Source organism: Capra hircus, chromosome 16 (genome assembly GCF_001704415.2).
Source record: "Capra hircus breed San Clemente chromosome 16, ASM170441v1, whole genome shotgun sequence".
Taxonomy (NCBI): domain Eukaryota; kingdom Metazoa; phylum Chordata; class Mammalia; order Artiodactyla; family Bovidae; genus Capra; species Capra hircus.
In genome coordinates this window covers 75,974,122-75,995,906 of record NC_030823.1, presented here as the reverse complement: position 1 = coordinate 75,995,906, position 21,785 = coordinate 75,974,122, and the positions used below count along the sequence as shown (strand labels likewise).

The 21,785-nt window shown below is 43.0% G+C and overlaps 1 protein-coding gene across 1 annotated transcript; it reads left to right on the top strand.

The window, feature by feature from the left end:
- Positions 378-21,382, top strand: ATP6V1G3 (ATPase H+ transporting V1 subunit G3). Its single transcript, XM_005691060.3, has 3 exons — positions 378-584; positions 12,492-12,592; positions 21,175-21,382. The coding sequence occupies exons 1-3, from the start codon at positions 503-505 to the stop codon at positions 21,346-21,348; spliced, it is 357 nt and encodes a 118-aa protein (XP_005691117.1). The 5' UTR covers positions 378-502; the 3' UTR covers positions 21,349-21,382.

Below are 21,785 nucleotides of genomic sequence, written 5' to 3'. Positions count from 1 at the left end.
TTGCTGGAGACTGAGGGAAAGCAGGATGAATTTGTCCCAAGCAGATAATTAAATCATTAGAAACAAATAAAGGAAAAGACCTAAAACTGGAACCACAGGGACAAAGAACAAAGGAAAATCTGGTTTAAAGTTAAGTTGGAAGAAAAATGGCACAAATAAGTCAATATTGCTTGGAAGGAGAGGGACGCTGATCTCCCTACAGATATTTTATTCATTCTTTGTAAGCGAACACAGCACCCCCTTAAAAGTGTTCTTAATTCCCAGAAAAGAGCTAAAGTTGACAAAACTAGGTCCTCAGCTGCCTTAACTTGTTTTTCTGGATTCCACCCTTGAGCTCTCCTTGGAGTCCAGTAGCCCACACCTCAGGACGCTTTGGGAGCAGCAGCTGTGCTTGAAGCTCACTGTTGACACAACAGTGTGAGCTCTGGGCTGATTTCTCTAAGGACAGACAGAGCCGCCCCTTCCCACAGCTGCAAAAGCTGCCTGACCTAGAGCCACTGCCATGGCCAGCCAGTGGCAAGGCATCCACCAGCTCCTCCAGGCAGAGAAGAGGGCCAAGGACAAGCTCGAGGAAGCCAAGAGGAGTAAGTCTCTTCCGTCCCATCTGATATGTCCGGGGCAAGAGGCACAGGTTCGATCCCTGGGTCGGGAAGATCCCTGGAAGTAATACAGCAATCCACTCCAGTATTCTCGGCTGGAGAATCCCGTGGACAGAGGAGCCTGGTGGGCTCCAGTCCACGGGGTCGCAGAGAGTTAGACACGACTGAGCACGCACCTTCTCTGTCACAAAACAGGATGAGGGGAGTGCAGCAGGGTGGGTATGCACAGGTGTCGGGGGTGGGGGAGATGCCAGTGAAATCCTGGTCCCACCACACTCCCTCGGAGGGGCTGGCTGCTTCCCAGAAACCACCCACGTGTCTGTGTCCCATCACTGTAGTGGGGATGGGTTTCTCGACTCAGATCTGTAAGACCAGTCACGGGCTAAGGGAGACAGTTAAGGGCACTGAAGTCACGGAGCCTTAAGCTTTGCCTCTGAGTTTCCTCCATGGCACTACAGCTCAGAGTCTCAATACTGTGCCATGGTTCCGAGACGGACAACCAGGAACCCCCTGGCCGCCCCCAGGGCCCAGTCCTTGGTTGGGGAACTAAGATCTCATGAGTTCTGGAGCATGGCCAAGAAGACAAAAAAACAAGGATGACTTCCAGACTAAATCTACTTAATAGGGAGTGAATTTCCGCAAGTGACTTATCCTCTGTAAGCTTCGGTTTCTGTTCCTGTAAAATTGTGATCGTAACAGCTCATGGCTCATTCTCCTCCCTCTCTGGATGGCTTTTCATTTCCAATGTTCAAAATTTTTCATTTGCTGTTTAGTTGCTTCAGTCATGTCTGACTCTGTGCGACCCCGTGGACCGTAGGCCACCAGGCTTCCCTGTCTGTGGGATTCTCCAGGCAAGAACACTGCAGTGGGCTGCCGTTTCTCTCTCCTGGGGGTCTTCCCGACCCAGGGATCAAACCTGCACTGGGTCTCTGGGGCTTTCGCTTCTCCTGCATTGTCAGGTGGAGTCTTTACCACTGAGACATCTTTAAAAATATTTCCATTTAATTCTCATTTGCGAACGTTCTTGCTATTTAGTCATGCATCTACTTAATTACATGTAGGATATCCTCCTTAAACCGGTATCTCCTTCCTCTTCTCTTTGCTATTCACAACAACCATATGAATTAGGTATTACTATTATTTCCATTTCATGTATGTGGAAATAATATTTTTTAAAAACTAGAAAAATTCATCCAGGTACCATGACCAAAGCATATCTTGTTTACTCCTCACACCAACCTATTTTGCAAAAAGGGGAACATGACCCTTAGAGAAATCATGCCGGTTGCCCAAGGTTGCACAAAGGATACATCGTAGAGACAGACTTGGATGGGGTCTGAGTCCCGAGGCGCAATCTGCCCTGTACAAAATGTACTTGGTTTTTATACGAATGAACTAACACTGAAGATCTCTGACCCTCTCAGGTTCCCTGAGCCAAGATCTCTTTCTGCACGCCCCGGTTTCCTATCACATCACCACTTAATCCGTCACAGAGAGGGTCATCACCTTCCTCCTAACTACACGCTCTGTCCCTGCGGCAATCAGAATCTAAGCCCTGCAGATTAGGATAGTGTCTTAAAACCATTGTTTATCAGTTCAGTCAGCTCAGTCGCTCAGTCGTGTCCGACTCTTTGCAGCCCCATGAATCGCAGCACACCAGGCCTCCCTGTCCATCACCATCTCCTGGAGTTCACTCAAACTCACATCCATCGAGTCGGTGATGCCATCCAGCCATCTCACCCTCTGTCGTCCCCTTTTCCTCCTGCCCCCAATCCCTCCCAGCATCAGAGTCTTTTCCAATGAGTCAACGCTTCGTACGAGGTGGCCAAAGTACTGGAGTTTCAGCTTTGGCATCATTCCTTCCAAAGAACACCCAGGGCTTATCTCCTTTACAATGGACTGGTTGGATCTCCTTGCAGTCCAAGGGACTCTCAAGAGTCTTCTCCAACACCACAGTTCAAAAGCAACAATTCTTTGGCGCTCAGCTTTCTTCACAGTCCGACTCTCACATCCATATATGACCACTGGAAAAACCATAGCCTTGACTAGATGGACCTTTGTTGGCAAAGTAATGTCTCTGCTTTTTAATATGCTTTCTAGGTTGGTCATAACTTTCCTTCCAAGGAGTGAGCGTCTTTTAATTTCATGGCTGCAGTCACTATCTGCAGTGATTTTGGAGCCCAAAAAAATTTCCCATGAAGTGATGGGACCAGATGCCATGATCTTTGTTTTCTGTATGGTGGGTCCTGCTTTAATATGCTGAATGAAAGACAGGCACAGGACCCTGCAACGAGAGAGAGACAGAGACAGAGATGGAGAGAGAGAGACAGAGATGGAGAGAGAGACAGAGATGGAGAGAAAGGGAGGGAGGGAGACAGAGAGAGACAGAGAGACAGAGATGGAGAGAGAGACAGAGATGGAGAGAAAAGGAGGGAGGGAGACAGAGAGAGAAAGAGACAGAGAGAGACAGAGACAGAGATGGAGAGAGAGACAGAGATGGAGAGAAAAGGAGGGAGGGAGACAGAGAGAGAAAGAGACAGAGAGAGACAGAGACAGAGATGGAGAGAGAGACAGAGATGGAGAGAAAAGGAGGGAGGGAGACAGAGAGAGAGAGACAGAGAGAGACAGAGATGTAGAAAAAGAGAGAGAGGGAGGCAGAGAGACAGATGGAGAGAGAGAAACAGAGAGAGAGAGAGGGAGGCAGGGTCAGGCACCCCTCAGTCCCCGGGGGTTTTCTACTGCAGGTAAAATCATTTTCTTTTCTTAAGATAAGTTGATTACCTGAGCACTCAGCCATGTGGGCACCAACGACAAAAAGAGAAAGAGCCTCGTGGAGGAGCTGGGAGAGGAAAGGCGGGCGAGAGCGAGCGAGGCCAGCCCAGCCCGCCTCCGCCCGCCTCTGCGGGAGCCCAGCCGGGACTGGCCTGCTGGCGCGTGGTTAGGGCGCCACACTTCCAGTGCAGGGGGCGTGGGTTCCATCCTTGGTCAGGGAACTAAAAATGAAATTCTTTAAAAAAAAATTTTAATTAAAAATAAAATTTTAAAAAACATGGCCAAGGATAGCAAAATGGTATAAATGCAGAGCAACTGTAGAGAAAACAAAGTCGCCCAGGACCTGCTGGCTGAAACAGTGTAGAAAATTTGCTTATCTTTTATTCAAATTTCTTTACCACATTTAAACTTTCCAGAACAGAAGACAAGCTGATTTAAGACTTAATAATTATGTTACCTTTGCTTTCCCTTATAGAAGAAACAAAACAATAATAAAATACACAAACAATATTATCAATAAACAATAAGGTCCTACTGTGTAGCACAGAAAACTATATTCAGTACCCTATAGTAAACTATAATGGAAAAGAGTATTTTTTTAAAAATGTATATGTGTGTATAACTGAATCACTTTCCTGTACAGCAGAAATCAATACAACATTGTAAATCAACTATACTTCAATTTTAAAAAATGACAAATCAGAAAAATAAAATAAAGACTATCATCGTAGGGTCCAAATGTTTTTTACCAATTATTTCTCATTTTTCAATGTCATCAGAGCAGCCTAATGAGTCTTGCAAGTTGTTGGGAGGTGGAACCCTCCACAGGATCTAACCTCGGATTTCATAATAAAGATAAAAGCCAAGCCTCTGTTCCTTTCCTCTGGTAAACATGCTGCCTTTGGGCAATCATCCCTCAGAAGTCAGTACTGGAAAATCCATACCGAGTTTTTCTTATGAAAAATGTTAATTTTGTTTACCAGTCGCTGAAAGTATTTGTGTACTTTTTTTTTCTTCGTCTTTGTTCAGAAGTAGTCAAGCAAATATCAGTCAGTAATAGTAAATACTCTGACCTTAAAAACCATTTTGGAGAATATGTTTGTGAATGTTATTTCAACCAATAACCTCTGCCGTCTGCACACACACAATTTTCTTTTAATTTACTTATTTTTTAATTGAAGGATAAATGCTTTGCAGGATTTTGTTGTTTTCTGCCAAACCTCAGCCTGAATCAGCCACAGGTGTACATAATATCCCCTCCCTTTTGAACCTCCCTCCCCTTTCCTACCCCACCCCTCTAGGCTGATACAGAGGCCCTGTTTGTGCACTCAGTTTTTTAAGCAAATATTTGCTTGTTTGTTTGGCTGCAGCAGGGGTTGCCCGTGGCACATGGGACCTCCCACGTTCGTGGCAGCATGTCGGCTCTAGCGCCCTGACCAGGGATCGAAGCTGGGCCCCTGCATTGAGAGCACAGAATCTTAGCCCCTGGACCACCAGGGAAGTCCCTGCCCCCCACTTTATATAGGGTGTCTGTCTTTTTCCTCAAAAAGCGTGGGCCCTGAGGACCGTTTTCACTGGATAAGCCCGGTTTTCTTGCTCAGCTATAGCTGAGCATCGCACTCCCTTCACAGGCAGGCCGGGGTATCCTGGGTAGCTTCTCTTGTATTTCACTGTTCTTTTCTTTCATTCATTTATTTATTCAGTTCAATTGCATCTTTGATCAGAATTAGAATAAAAAATTCAAGGTACTATTATCAACAGGAGGAGTAAGGACTTGTGTCTTTGGAAATACGATTTTTTTACTTTAAGCTTGACGTTTTATTAGAGCACTATTTATCTCACTTATACACACTGCAGTCTCAGAGATGGAGACACCTGTAAGGATGGTAACCAGACAGTGTGGGCTGAGCCTTGGGCTGGCGGGATGGTGCTGGGCAGGTCCATGTTCCATGAAGTCCCACTGAATTACACTTTGCGAGTATGTGATTGCTCAGTCGTGTCTGACTCTTAGAGATCCCGTGGACTGTAGCCCACCAGGCTCCTCTATCCACGGGATTCTCCAGACAAGAATACTGGAGTGGGTTGTGATGCCCTCCTCCAGGGGAATGATACTTTTGCAAAATAAATAATTTAAATATTTCTACTTCTTACTTAGATAACACATCAGTGAGTACAATGATATAGACTTGTTCGGATGGCTTGCCATGAGTTTTTTTGTAATTGCTTATTTGTTTTCCCAATATACAGATATTCCAAATTTATTTCAACAAGCATCTTGACTTACTCATATTTTTCATGATGCAAGTCAGTGTTCTGATTCAGGGAGACATGAATTCTACTTAACTAATAAAACAAAAAATGTGGCAGTAGCAATTCATGGCCCTGTTTGGCATGTTTTGTAAGCTTGTAAACGCTTCCTTTTACTTTATAGTCCACAGACTAATGGGGTATTTGTAGGTACACTGGGCTCTGATATCTTCGAGTGGGTCGTGTTAAAATAATAACCATACAACATTGTCGTCTATTAAAAACAGTTGGTTATATTCAACCTAGGATCTACATAAAACTACATATAATGTAAATATATATATATACATATTTTAACAAGGAAAGAACAAGTAAAAGGAAAACTAAAGGAATTACAAGCAGGCAGAGGAACGAGAGGAGACGCGAGGACCAGCAGAGAAGCCGCACTCTAGCAGTCAAGACCCCGGTAGAGAAATGCTGCTTTGCTTTCCGGGTTATTTACTACTGTTTGTGGTAGGTGAGCAGAATGAGGGCGCATGGTTATATCATAATATTAACAACCCTCTCAAAGCCAGGAGAGATTTTTTTTTTCCTCTCCTTCCATGTAGTAGAGCTTCCCGGGTGGCACAGCGGTAAAGAATCTGCCTGCCAATTCAGGTTTGATCCCTGAGAGAAGGGAATGGCAGCCCACCCCCAGTATTCTTGCCTGGGAAAGCAAGCAATGGACAGAGGAACCTGGCGGGCTACAGCCCATGGGATCACACACACACACACACACACACACACACACACACACACGGTAAAACAGAATAAAAATGTTATTAGTAACAGATAGAATCTCCAAACACTCCCAAAGTGCCCTTTCTGTTTATACCAAATCAAGGTGACCCCTGCTCCGTTTATGCCTTTTTTTCCTTTTTCCATTTGGATACTTAACTCTTTCTACCACACCCAACTACCTGACTTTGCTTCCACTGCTCAACAAACGTTGTTTCTCTGAGCCTTAGCTTCTTCTCAGGACTCCTGTAACCAGGCACCCCACACAGGGTGGCTGGCAGCAACAGAAAGGTGTTAGCCTCCAGGTCTGGCAGCCAGAGTCCAGACTCAAGCTGCTGGGGGTGGGGGCGGCCCTTCCTCACGGGTCTCGGGGAGGACCTTTGCCCTGCTTGTCTCCCAGCTCCCGCTGATGGTCAGCAGCCCTTGCCTTCCCTTGGCCGGGAGCCGCGTCCTTCTAACACGCCTCTGCAGTCAGGCGGCCGCCGCTGTGTGTCTGCTCTCAGCCCCTATGCCTCCGTGTCCAAACTCCCTCTCCTTTCTTGCTTTCTAGGTTTTGTTTTTTATGTGAGTCCTTTTTAAGTCTTGACTGAGTTTGCTACAACATGATTTCTGTTGGTTTTTTGTGGGGGGCAGTTGCAGCACGAGGCATGTGAGATCTGAGAGCCCCAACTAGGGATCAAACCTGCACCCCCTGCATTGGGAGGCACAGTCCTAACCACTGGACCATCAGGGAAGTCTCTCCCTCTCCTTTTAAGGTTGCCAGTCCTCAGGTAGAGGGCCAGTCTTAATCCAGCATGACCTCATCTCAACTTGATTACGTCTACAAAACCCTTCTTTCCAAGAGAGGTCACATTCGCCGGTACCAAATGTAGACAGACTTTCGAGATATGTAGACACAATCTAACATCTGCTGGTTGTCAAATTCACTGATAGTCCTGTGTCCTTATAGTCTTTGTCTGTTTTTGTAGCCTTGAACTTCTGTATGCCTTGAGTCTACATTTTAAAAATCCCCTTTGCTCCAGAAACTCTAATCAGAACTTTGTCCCTCCAGCTCCATCAAAGTTCCCTCTTGTCAAGACCAGCAAAGTTGCTAAACCCAACTAATGAACAATCTCAGTCACAGCTGAATTCTTCTTTCATCTCTGAAACCCTCCCTTTACTGGCCTCTGCAACCCTGCTCTCAGGCTTGAATTTCTGTCATTTGGCCAGTCTTTAGAGTGGGGGCCCCACCTGGGATGTGTCCTCTTCCGTATCCACAGACGCTTCCTAAGAGATTGCATCTAATTCTGTGACTTTAAACCTTGGCTCCGTGCTGATAATTCTCAAACTTTACGTCTCCAGCTTGGCCTGTTTCCCTGATCTCCAGATGTATATAAACATCAGCCTTCTCCCGATCTCCCCTAGATGTTTACTGGGCATCACAATTACACTGCTCCCTTGACTTTGCTCCAGAATAAAATGCTGGAGCCAGCATGGGCTCACGTGTCCCTCCTATTTACCCTTCAACTCTCTTCAAAGGATATGTAACTCCTTGCTAATTAATTCCATGGCTGCTTTGCTATTTCCGCTCATCATAACATTTGTCTGAACCATTGCAGTAAGTTTCAGACCCAGCTTCCTGCTTCTCCCTTGCCCCTACAATCTGTTTTCATCACACCAGCTAAAGAAATTCGTGTAAAACAGAAGTAGCAGAATGCCACATCTTGGCTAAAAACCCTTCACGACTTTGGCATCTCAAGGACCCAAACCTTTACCCTCCTCGTGAGCTCTCTGTGCCCTGGCTTCTGCGGCCTCTCTGACGTCATCTAACACTCAGGCATTCTGCTCTCTCTGACCTGGGACCCACCATGAGGATGCCTTTACTGTTCCTTCAACAGGCCAAGTAGCGTTCCCGCTCAGGGGCTTCGTGTCTACGGTTCCCTCTGCCTGGAATGCTCTTCCCGTTCAGGTGTTTGCATGGCCAATAATATTTCTTGAGGTACCTGCTCATGTGTCTCATCCTCTGAGAGGCTTGCCCTGTGTGTTAGCGCCTGCCCCTCTCTCTGACCCTTAGGCGCCTTTGTTCTCCTGCATGGTACTCATCATCTTTGCTGAATTATATCCTCACTGTCTCTTTTCTATTTCTGCCTCCCCCTATTACATTACACAGATCTGCTTGTGGCTTTTGCAGCTGTATCAACAAGACCCAGAAGAGTGGGCAACTCAGTAGACAGACAGTACTGGTGGGCTAAATGTCTCTTATTTCCACTCCAGGGAACGTGTGTTGGCCACCTTGTTGGTTTTGGGGTTTTGTGGGTTTTTTTCATTTTTATTTTATATTGGAGTATGGTTGATTAACAACGCTGTGATAGCTTCAGTATACAGCAAAGCGATTCAAGCATACCTCTACAAGCATCCATTCTTTTTCAAATTCTTTTCCCATTTAGATTATTACAGAATACTTTTTTTTAACTTTTTACTTTTTAATTGGGGTATAGCAAATTAACAACGCAATAGTTGCCAACTGAACAGTGAAGAGACTCAGCCATCCATATGCATGTACCCATCCTCCTCAACTCCCCGCCCGTGCAGGCTGCCACAGGACACTGACCAGAGCTCCCCATGCTTACAGTAGGACCTTGTTGGTATCATTTCAAATATAGCAGTGTGGACATGTCCAGCCCCCTCTCCCAATCTCTTCCTCCCACCCTTTGCTCCTGGTAACCCTAAACTAGTTCTCTAAGTCTGTGAGTGTTCCTGTTTTGTACATAAGTTCACTGGTATCATTTTTTAAGATTCTGCATTTATGCAATATCTTTGGCTGTTTGTCTTTCTGAAGGTGGTGTAATTTTAAAATTGGGAAACCTCCTGCACAGAGACCCCAGCAAGAGGTTAACAGGAGCAGATCTGAGGCGCTCATTTTGCTTCGCCTCCGATGAGACAGCCGGCCTGAGGCTCCCCGCTTCTTGCCCTGGATGCAATCGGGCAGAACATATGCAGGCCTCCCGGCAGCAGCTGCCCAGTCCTTCCAGAAAACTGCTGTGCAAGCAGCCATCTCCCCGCGGCTCTCCTCTTTAATTGAATGAGAACCAGCAGGTGACCGGTGCCACGCGGGGGAATCAGACACACTCTCAGCTTGTCGCTGTGGGATGGAGCTAGTGTGCGGCCTCTTAAGTGGAGTCCTGGATGCTTCTGGGGGCAGGGCACTTGGAGAGCTTCTTACTAGCATTATTTCTATGTGCTAGAATCATGACTCCGAGACCAGTATTTTTACCTAAGATGCAGTTAAGATGGAAAGTCATGACGTTTCATGTGCTCAACTGGATAAAACCAGATCCTGCAACCCATCATTATGTATCCTACAATCTATCCTAAGAAAATGTTGCTACATCTTAAATACATTTTTCTCCTAATGTCAGTCATGAGCAGTGATAAGAAAGTGGGCTGGGGATCCCAGAAGAGCATACCTTGCCCACATATCATCTGTTTGTTCTATGGATGATCCATGTCCAATTCCCACCAAATGGCTAGAACTATAAAGAACTGAAAAAGTGTGTAGATGCAAAATGGGGAGAAGTGTGAATTAAGTAGGAAAAAGGTGAGCATTGGTGTGAATGTTCCACTAAGTCTCAAGCCTTAGAAGAGCAGTCATGTTCACGAGACCTTGGCTTTTACAGAGGATTTAGGGGAAAGTATCTGTTCTGAAGGAGGTCTGCTCAGGCCCACTCAAGTGAAATAGTCAAACACATTTCAGTTTATAACTCAGAGACTCTGTCTATTCCATCTGTATTCAGTGACTACCAAAGCAGCCTGTATATCGTGGGAAGAGAAATTTACAAACCATTTACACTCAAATACACCAAAGGTACATAAAGCCAAGTAAAGCATGTACCTAGATGAGAGATAAGAGTTTACGGTAACATTTTCTTTTAATAAAATGTTTGAAAAATAAACTAACATTAAAATTCTTTTATGCTACTTAATGAGAACATGCTTCCTAACTTACTTCTGTCGAAGTATCATTGACTTACAATGTTGTGTTTGCTTCAGTATATACATATATGTGTATACATATATATACATACATATACACACACATATGTATGTATGCATGTGTACACATGGGTTTCCCTGGTGGCTCAAGCGGTAAAGAATCCGCCTGCAGTGCGGGAGACCCGGGTTCAATCCCTGGGGTGGGAAGATCCCCTGGAGAAGGGAAAGGCTACCCACTCCAGTATTCTGGCCTGGAGAATTCCTTGGGCTATACAGTCCATGGGGTCGAAAAGAATCGTACATGACTGAGCAACTTTGACAATCAAAATATATACACACACATATATATCTGTGTAAACACAGATCTATATACATATATATATTCTTTTTCAGATGATTTTCCCTGATATGTTATTAGAAAATATTGAATATAGTTTCTTGTGCTATACAGCCCCTGTTGTTTATATTAATATATTTATATATTTGTATATTTATAAATGTTGTTGTTGTTTAGTTCTGATTTGTGTCTGACTCTGCGACCCCGTGGACTGTAACCCGGCAGGCTCTGCTGTCCCTGGGATTGTCCAGGCAAGAGTATGGAGTGGGTTGCCATTTCCTTCTCCGGGGGATCTTCCCCACCCAGAGATCAAACCCATGTCTCCTGCATTGCAGGCGGGTTCTTTACCACCGAGCCGCCTGGGAAGCCCAGATCTGTATTTAGTGGTGCGTGTATGTTAGTCCCAAACTCCTAACTTATCCCTGTCCCCGACTGGCCCCTTTGGGAACCATAAGTTTGTTTTCTATGTCTGAGAAAACGCTTATTTAGTTCAAAGTCCACCCCATAGAGGCTTCCCGGGTGGCGCTAGTCGTAAAAAATCGGCCAGTGCGGGAGGTGTGAGAGGCGCGGGCTCCATCCCTGGGCACGGAAGATCCTCTGGAGGAGGATCCCACCCCAGTATCCTTGCCCGGAAAAATCCATGGACAGAGGATCCTGGCGGGCTTACAGTCCATACGGTCACAAAGAGTCAGATACAACCGGAGCGACTTCGCAGGCACGCACTACCCTGTAAAACAAACCCTTGACAAAAACCATCAACAAAAGCTTAAGAGACATTACCAGAGAAAAGGAAATATGCTGTTAGATGGGCAAAAGGATAAAGGTATGTAACTAAAACAGGCAACAGATTTGGGGAAAAATTAATTTTCATACAGTTTAGGATTTCTTCAAAGTTTTACTTCTTTTTATTTATTTATTTATTTTTTTTTAGGATTTCTTCAAAGTTTTAAAGCTCACGAACCATGAGTATCTGAAGGCGGTGGGTGGCGAGTGACCAGCAGAGATAACTGTTTCTCTGCAACCCCCAGACTTCCTCTGGCTGTCAAACAAAGTCACGGGCTCACCTAATGATCTCCACAGCTCCGTGCTTGTCTGAAACTTTGATCTTCGTTGCTGTCTGCTGGCTTAAGGCTTACACCTTTGCTCTTAATAAAAGAAAAGAGAGCTACTTAACTAAATCTCCTCACCATTAAAAACAATTGGTTTTACAATCACTTTCAAGTCCCCCTCAGAGAAAGCTGCTACAAAAAAAAATCTACTTTGATGTGTTGTGGGGCTTAATCAGACTTTCTAGAGTCAACAAACGGGAAGAGAAAAAATCCAATAAAATACTTTAAAAAAATTGTGAGTCGGTTTGATAGAGTCTGAGTAGCATGTTTGTGCACTTGGATATCTGCCAGTATTAAATAGAATCCAGTTGGTATGGACTGAAGGATTCCTGGCAGCAAATCAGGACAGAAAATCTGACCAAATAATGTCTGCTCGAGTCAGTGACAACCAAAACCTGTTCCCTGGCTGGTGCTGTGAGTAAATGGGCGGGTGTCTACTGAAACATGGACCTGTGAAAGAACGTTGTCATGTCCATGTTCAAAAGAATCCAATTGAAAAAATCAGGGATTTTTCAATATCTATCATTTTTTTAACAAAGGGTGTCATCCTAGAAAGAAAAAGAAAAAAAAAGCTTAAAGAAAATGTAAGACCACATCCACATTTTTAAAAGTTAAGTTGAAAATTCCAGATGTGTTGAAAAGAAATATCACTCCTTCTGTGCCCCTGTTAATTTTCAGGAAAAGTCAAGCGACTGCGCCAAGCCAAGGAGGAAGCAATGGCAGAAACCGATCAGTACAGGATGCAGAGAGATGAGGAGTTTCGACAGAAACAGGCGAAGGTGAGTAAGAGAGCCAGCACCGAGTGTTTTGCAGCATAGACTCTAAGGCATGAATATATTCATTAATAATAAGGTATTGATCCTCCTAAGCGTCACGCACAACGTTGTTGTCGTTTAGTTGCTAAGCCATGTCTGACTCTCTGCCACCCTATGGACTGTAGCCCTGCAGGCTCCTCTGTCCATGGGATTTTCCCAGGCAAGAACACTGGAGTGGGCTGCCATTTCCTCCTCCAGGGGATCTTCCCCACCCAGGGATCAAACCTGCGTCTCCTGCATTGGCAAGTGGGTTTGTCACTACTGAGCCACCAGGGAGGTTCATCATGATACCAGGAGAGAAAAATACACGGGACACAGCAAATAGAGTTCAGCCAAGGCTAAATATGGGGCTTCCCTGGTGGCTCAGCTGGTAAAGAATCTGCCTACAATGTGAGAGACCTGGGTTAGAAAGATCCCCTGGAAAAGGGAAATGCCACCCACTCCAGTATTCTGGCCTGGAGAATCCCATGGACATGGAATGAGTTGCAAAGAGTTGGACACAACGGATCAACTTTCACTTCACTTCAAGGCTGAATATCAATTAAAATCACCTTTTTTTTTTTAAGACTTTTTGATATGGATGGACCATTTTTAAAGTCTTTATTGAATTTGTTACAATATTACTTCTGTTTGATGTTTTGGGCTTTTGGCCCCGAGGCATGTAGAATCTTAGCTCCCCAACCAGGGATCAAACCCATACCCCCTGCATTGGAAGAATGCAGAATCCTAATCCTTGATCTCCAGGAAAGTCCCTCAAACAAATGTTACGAAATTCCTGATTTTACATTTTCACTTCCGAGGAGTTTTGATTTGTCAGAGAAAGTATCAATCAGTAGTTATTATCTAACACAGTATAGGTTAAAAATCATGTTCTCAAATATACAAGTGAATGGAATTGGTAAAAGTATCATTCCTGCTATAGATTATCGACTAATACATGTAAATAAGAAAAAAACTCAGAGAACATTTCTTTTTCTTGCTGCTGTCTATTAGCATTTCCTAGTAGAATCAATAAAAAGTGCTGCACAATGTTTCCAATGAGCTTGCTAGGCCAAATTTCCTTTGGTGAACTCAAGATTTGCAAATGATCCATGTAGCTGCTGTAAATTGCTGAAAAGTCTTCTGGGTTTTCCTTATGATTTCCTTTTCAATTGGCTGACTTCATTCAACAAATCTTTTATTAAAAAATTAAGAAGTGCTTTTTCTTACACTAGTATTTTTAAAATATCTGCAGTTTACAGTAGAAAAAATATAAGGGCATGAATTTTTCTGAGCCGACTGCAGCACAGACTAAAAGAAGCGATGAAGTTCCACGTGCCATAACCAAAGTTTGTATGTTCTCTTTTTGCCTCAGCAAAATTATAAATAAAGCTCTGCGTGGAAGCTGGCCGTTGCAAGATGAACTACGAGCAGTTTGTAAATCTCTCTGTTTACAACTTTGATTTTAGTGGCAGTTGGTATGGAACTCGTGTAGGATTAGGTACATTAGATCCCACAGTAGGAAAGACTTTTCCAAGGGGCTATTTCTTAAACTGAAATGTCCTTCCTAGAATAAACTGGGCAACTTAGCAAAAGCAACTCCTTCTTATCAATATTTGGAAAAATAACTCATAAGATTCCAAGCACATACATGCATATATGCCCTCCACGACTGGCCCCTGGGAATCTTCCCAACGTCAGCTCTGAAAATGGCATGGACTTACTTTTTACTCTGAACTGCAGATATTCATCAAATGCTAGGGTAGGAAACAGCATTGCTTTATATTTTCATGAAGGGTTTATGGAGTGAAGCCAGCTAGTTGAAAAGGAAATCATAGGGAAACACCAGAAGGCTTGTTAGCAATAGACAACAATATCTACTTTGGCCATTTGTAACTTTTTTTGTCTCCACTTGCCCTGTTCTAGCCATATGTCTCCTCATTTTTCCCCAGAAGAACTAAGTAGGCAGCTGCCACCAGGCCTTTTCATATGCTATGTCCATTCTGTGGTTCTTCTTTAACACACATTCACCTCTCCTTGGTCTCTGTTTAGGTATTAGCTCTTCTTACTGATCACCTTGTCTATAATAATGTCTCTGGTTAAAAAAAAAAAAATCCATTATAGCCAGAGCATTTATCACTACTGGATATATTATATATTAAAAAAATTTTTTTTTTGCTTATTGTTTATCTTTCCTTCTGGACTGTGAGCACCAAAGTGATGGTTCTTTGTTTTGTTCTCTGTTGCTTTTGATATTGGAATAGCGTCTGCTCCTCCATAAGTATCCAGTAAGTATTCACTGTACGAATAAGTAACTAAGCATCTCTTCCATGGGCATCTTTTTCTTTTTGAGTTCTGTCATGTGTCCATATATGCTCAGTCATATCTGACTCTCTGTGGCTTCATGAACTGTGGCCCACCAGGCTCCTCTGTCAATGGAACATTCCCAGCAAGAATACTGCAGTGGGTTGCCGTTTCCCTCTCCAAGGGATCTTCCTGACCCAGAGATTGAATCTGCACCTCCTGCGCTGGCTGGCAGATTCTTTACCTCTGTGCCACCTGGGAAGCCCATGACATATTAGGACCCCCCCCCCCCGAGAAAAAAAATAACCGTTCTTGATACCAATCAGCTTTTCTGATCCTGTGTGGGACATTTCTAACATACGCATTACTATTTTTTTTTTAAGTAATTACAAAACTGACCATCGTTTTAGAAAGTAACTGGGTTTATTCCCTTGAAATATTATTTCTCCAGAAGAATCTCCTATAGTGTAAATCTGGCTCAGGATATTTATTCTCTGCATCAGAGAGTCATTAAAACTCCTCATGGCTCTCATAATTAGAGCTCTAAGCCAATTTTACAGCTAGTTGATCAAAAGCTCACATAGAAAGGTCAGCATGTTTAGACCTCTGTTACCTCAAGTATATTGGAAACCACAAGCACGGATCTTCTCTCCTTGCATGACCCCCATATGTCAGACAGAGAGCTAGTCCACTAAAGCTCATCATTGTTAACCCAGGGCACATAGGAGGTCTGGGAGGAGACCCAAGAAACCAGCTCTCTGCCTGCTGCTGGGGTTGCACCTTGCTGCTCCTTTGGGGGGTTGTTTTTTAGCTCTTGTTAATGTATTTTCCAATTCCCCTGACTCATCAAGAGAAACAAGTACTCCTGCGTGGGCTGTATATCAATGAATAGTACTCTTGCCTAGAAAATCCCATGAACGGAGGAGCCTGGTAGGCAGCAGTCTGTGGGGTCGCCAAGAGTCGGACACGACTGAGCGACTTCACTTTCACTTTTCACTTTCATGCATTGGAGAAGGAAATGGCAACCCACTCCAGTGTTCTTGCCTGGAGAATCCCAGGGATGGTGGAGCCTGGTGGGCTGCTGTCTATGGGGTCACACAGAGTCGGACACGACTGAAGTGACTTAGCAGCAGCAGCAGTGATAAAGAATCCACCTGTAATGCGGGAGACCTGGATTCGATCCCTGGGTTAGGAAAATCCTCTGGAGGAGGGCATAACAACACACTCCAGTGTTCTTGCCTGGAGAATCCCAGGGACAGGGAGCCTGGTGGGCTGCTGTCCATGGGGTCGCACAGAGTCAGACACGCCTGAAGCGACTTAGCAGCAGCAGCAACTATTTTCTTATTCTTTGTTTGACTTTATCGCTTGCTAAAATTTCATACCATTCAGCAAGGAGAAGGACCAAACTAGTAAAACATGCAACAGCCTGTATCATTCTAGAAAGATGCTACACTGAGTGAGAGAAGGGAAGATGAACGTCGCTCGGTTGTGTCCGTCTCTTTGTGATCCCATGGACTGTAGCCCACCAGGCTCCTATCCTCTCCAGGCCAGAATGTTGGAGTGGGTAGCCCTTCCTGTCTCCAGGGGATCTTCCCAATCCAGGGACTGTACCCAGATCTCCTGCATTGCAGGTGGATTCTTTACCAGCTGAGCCACCAGGGAAGCCCTCTGAGCCACAAGGGAGTGAGAGAAGGCCATCATTTATACTGTATGATTCCATTTATATGGACACAAAATATATACTCTATTCCCTTTATACGATGTACTCAAAAGACAAATCTCTAGTGATACAGTTACTTCAACCATCCTGCAGGACCTTGGAAAAGCTCTACAAATAGCATCTTCTAATGAGGAAAACAGTAGATTGCTACCATGGAAATATTAAATACTGTTAATGCCAATAAAAGGTGGACTGACCAGGCATCTATACAAAAGACCTAAAAATGAGTGCTCTGGTCATATTGAAGATTTTTATATCTTTAATATTCCTAAATTCACATCATGAAAGTATTTTTGTTTCCTTGAAGCAGCTACAAATTGAGAATGCAAAACTGTGGGCAGGAACTGAACCTCTGTTAGCCTCAAACTGAAATACAACTTACAAAGAAATGTATTTAATGTTGAAAGATTTCACCAGCACTGTTGGTCATTAAATTGTAAAGCTATACACATCAGTCTCAACACTGAAGGTTTGCAAATTCACATGAAGAGGTCCTTCAATGGTAGCCTCTGACCCAACGCACTGCTACGTATCACATCGTTACCCACTTCTAGTTTACATAGTGTCCCAAGCATCCAAACAGCAGGCTTTGGCCGACAAGAGCGATTGAGCACAGGTAATAAGTCCTCTGTAACGCCTGGTGATCCACTCACTGTCTCCTGTTCAACCTACATATTGAGCATCTATTATGTGCCTGACAGTGTTTGAGGCGCTTCAGCTCATCAGTGGCTGAGATAACCCTTACCCTGGTCCTTGCAGAGCTTACATTCTTTCATGTAACTCCTGTGTGGCTTAAATCAGCACTGTCTTCAGATACAAATGGAATTCTTCCCAAAGAAGACCATTTAAAACGGTATATGGGAACTTCCCTGGTGGCCCAGTGGCTGAGACCTTCCAATGCAGGGGGATCAGGTACAATCTCTGGTTGGGGATCTAAGATCCCACATGCCTCATGGCAAAAAATAAAATAAAATAAGACAGAAGCAATACTGTAATAAGTCAATAAAGACTTTTAAAATTGTCCACATTAAATTCATGTTGATGTATGGCAGAAACCATCACAATACTGTAAAGTAATTATCCTCCAATTAAAAATAAAATTTAAAAAACTATAAAAAATCTATTAAAAATAAAATAAAGTGGTCTGTAGTGAGTCAAGGTATGATATTGTCCAAGAAATACTGCAAAAACTCAAATTATTGTGGATCAAATAAACTTAGAAATAATATGCTTATTTATACAGGATGAAATACAAGAGTTTGGGTTATTAAAAGGGTATTCCAACATTTCTGAAAGTTTAAGATGGATTATACACATTTTAAAGTGCAAGCAACACAGTGATACATCATAATAATTATTACTAACATTTACTGTCCATCCTAAAGGAAATCAGTCCTGGGTGTTCATGGAAGGACTGATGCTGAAGCTGAAACTCCAATTCTTTGGCCTCCTGATGCGAAGAGCTGACTCACTGGAAAAGACTCTGATGCTGGGAAAGATTGAGGGCAGGAGGAGAAGGGGACAACAGAGGATGAGATGGTTGGATGGCATCCCCGACTCAATGGACATGGGTTTGGGTGGACTCCGGGAGTTGGTGATGGACAGGGAGGCCTGGCGTGCTGCAGTTCATGGGGTCGCAAAGAGCTGGACACGACTAAGTGACTGAACTGACTGATTGATTACTTGCTCAGTGCTAAGCTTCTGTGCTAAACACCACCTTCATAATAGACATCTTCAGGAAATTATCCTGCTGTCTTAACCAAGCACATCAGGAATACACACCTAATGCTGGTACCTGTCACCTGTTGTCCTGCCCCTACGCTGTCAAAGATGGCCATTCTCGGGTGGCTTCCAAGCACTTGAAGTGCAGCCCGTCCAGATGAAGATGCTCTATAAATAAAACACACGCCAGGTGACGGGAACTTGCTCTTCAATCACTCAGTCGTGTCCGACTCTCTGCGATCTCATGGACTGCAGCACCTCAGTCTTCCCTGCCCTTCACTATCTCCCAAAGTTTGCTGAAATTCGGGGCCATCGAGTCGGTGATGCCGTCTCTCTCATCCTCTGTCGCCCTCTCCTCCTGCCCTCAATCTTTCCCAGCATCGGGGTCTTTCCCAGTGAGTCAGTTCTTCGCATCAGGTGGCCAAAGGCTTGGAGCTGCAGCTTCAGCATCAGTCCTTCCAATGAATATTCAGGACTGATTTCCTCTAGGATTAACTGGTTGGATCTCCTTGCTGTCCAACAAACTCTCAAGAGTCTTCTCCAGCCCCACAATTCGAAAGCATGAATTCTTTGGCACTCGGCCTTCTTTATGGTCCAGCTCTCACATCTATGCATGACTACTGGAAAAACCATAGCTTTGACTAGTTGGACCTCTGTCAGCAAAGTGATGGCATTGCTTTTTAATACATTGCCTAGGTTTGTCATGACAAATAATAATGCAATAATTTTACATTAAAATAATAGCATGGCTATATTGGGCTAAATACAAATATTGTTCAAACTAATTTTTCCAATTTTTAAAATACAATTCTAGATAATTTTAAATTACATTTATGGCTCACTTTGAGGCTATTGCAATTCTGCATGCTTTGCATTCGTAAATCTGGTTGACTTTTTACAATAAACCCATCAAATAGGTGATGTTACCCTCATTTAAAAAATAAAGATCTTAAGGCTGAGATGAAAATTTCCAAAGTCCAATGGGACAGCTGCAGTAATCCAGCCTAATAATAACTATTTTTAATACTTCTCCAAAGAAAAGTAGGTAATATTATATTTTCATAACAGTGTGTCTTTTAAATTTTTCGCTATTTAAGACATTGAATTTAGTAACGGTAATTTTTTTTGAATTTGGTATAAAATCCAATATTGGATGTAGAGGAAATTTTTAATTTTGGTAGAACTACTTTGGTAAGCAGTTTTCTATTATTTTTCAACAGCTTTGAAGCAAGGAAAATTTCATCCACATGTCTGTGCTTCTTGTGTACTCACTTATCAAAATGTTATTTTATAAAAGCTATTTGATGTCTTAGAAGCTATATCACTTCAAAATGATTTTGTTTGAACTAGAAAGACCCAGTTGCCTGAACTATAAACAGAAAAGAACTTGAACCTGATGCCTCAGTGACATTTGGTTTCAAGTCTGGGACCCAGAAAGATCATTCGGATTCTAGAATTTAGAACAGGCTAACATCCTTGAAGTAGAAGTCAATCATTAGTGGAGTCTCCTGGTAAATTAAATGCACGCTTTCCCCAAACACTCAGGGAAGAGAAAAACAAACCAACAAAAACCAGCTGCATCGCCTCCACAATCCCCTGTTCAAGAAAGGCTGAGTTGACAGAGGAGACCAAGTAGGAGGTGGCTGTTTGCTTTAGCAAAGGATAATCTTACAGAGGGTTTCACCGCAGAATTTCTTTAAATTGGTAACTCCGCTGGTAAAATTATCTTTCTGCTTTTTCATACTGTTCATGGAAATTATATTTCAATCATATCATTACTTGACAGAGAAGCTAAGAGAGAGAGGAGACGATAGGAAATACTGGTGATCACTGTTAACGAGAAAACAATCAGAAAGATAAGGGACACTGAGTCTAAAACTGAAATGGGATTAAATCGACAACTACAGGTCTTCTCCAACTTACACTGGGGTTAATTTCTGGTAAACACATGGCAGGTTGAAACTACTGAAGTCAAAAATGTATTGAATATACCCAACCTACCCATGGGCTTCCCAGGTTGCTCACTGTTAAAAAAAAAAAACCTGACATCAATGCAGGAGACATGGGTTCAGTCTCTGCGTCGGGAAGATCTCCTGGAGGAGGAAATGGCAACCAACTCCAGTATCCTTCTCAGGAGAATCCCATGAACTGAAGAATCTCGTAGGGTATGGTCCATAGCGTCGCAGAGAGTTGGACACGACTAAGTGTCTGAACACACACAATAAATGATATATTTGGGCTTCTGGAGGTATCTTATGGGGCATATTGTGGCTGTATATTCCTAAAAAGACAGATTTAAAGAGTCCAGATAATTTATTTTAAAAATTCACAAACCAGTTATTTTCTCTTTCAAGACCAGCAATAATGGGTTTAATGATGTCTTTCAACTTTATTTGCCAGACTTTTAATTCAGAAAGTAAGACACAGGAACTCTGTGGAAACTATCATAAATACATGAAAAAAACTTCTGAGCATGGTATTAATATAATGATTGTGAACTTGCCCTCAATTTGTACTGTGTGAAGGTCAACTTAGAAGTCACCTGCTGTGGCCAGCTTCCTTTTTTTTTTTAATAGTTGATTTACAACATAGCTTCAGTTGTACAGCATAGTGATTCAGCTTTGATCTTTTTTGCAGATTATATATCTTTTAGAAAAGTTTATCCATCCCACTCACAGCATTGGTGACCTTACCCATTTTCTGAAAAAATTCTGGAAAAATAATGCATAATGCAAATGATAATCCAAACTGAATTTAACTTACAAAACAAGGAAATTTTAATATGATGTACAGTGTAGTGAATTCTGTTTTATTTTGGTAGATAATGGGCTCTCAGAGTAACGTCTTAGAAGAAATCGAAGTGCAAACCCTAGGGAAGATAAAAGAACTAAATGCAAGCTACAGTGCGTCCATGGAAAGCGTGATCAATGAGCTTTTAAGCATCGTCTGTGACGTCAAACCAGAAATCCATGTGAACTACAGAATCACCAACTAAATGTGCATCTGATTGTTCAATAAATAGTGTTTTCATGCCCCCTGGTTGTTTATGGCTTCATGGTTGTATTAAGAGATTTGAAATGTTACATCTTGAATTTACTACACATCTACAGATTTTCATGTGATGTAATTCACACATGAATACTGAATTTAAAAGCAAACCAACAAAACAATCGTCATATCTCTCCTGGTGGTAGGTGTGACCTTCTCTTCTAAATTGGTGTAAGCCAAGAATGCAGAGTTAACATATTTTTTACACATGAGCAAAAGCATGAATGGGGCCACTTTTAGTGGGGGTGGGTTGTTTTCTTCCTAATTTCTTCCCCTCTTTATCAGTTTAGAAAATGTGTTCTTAGTTGTGGTTGTTGAAAGGTCATTTTAAGGGAGATAGAATCATGACTCTGATATTGGTATAAAATTATTATATGTTAAGGA

Bases quoted from the DNA above. Each gene is read 5' to 3' on its own strand.
- ATP6V1G3 (XM_005691060.3), top strand. From the start codon at position 503: ATGGCCAGCCAGTGGCAAGGCATCCACCAGCTCCTCCAGGCAGAGAAG. The intron at 585-12,491 runs GTAAGTCTCTTC...GTTAATTTTCAG, and splicing joins GCTCGAGGAAGCCAAGAGGA to GAAAAGTCAAGCGACTGCGC. The intron at 12,593-21,174 runs GTGAGTAAGAGA...TTATTTTGGTAG, and splicing joins TTCGACAGAAACAGGCGAAG to ATAATGGGCTCTCAGAGTAA.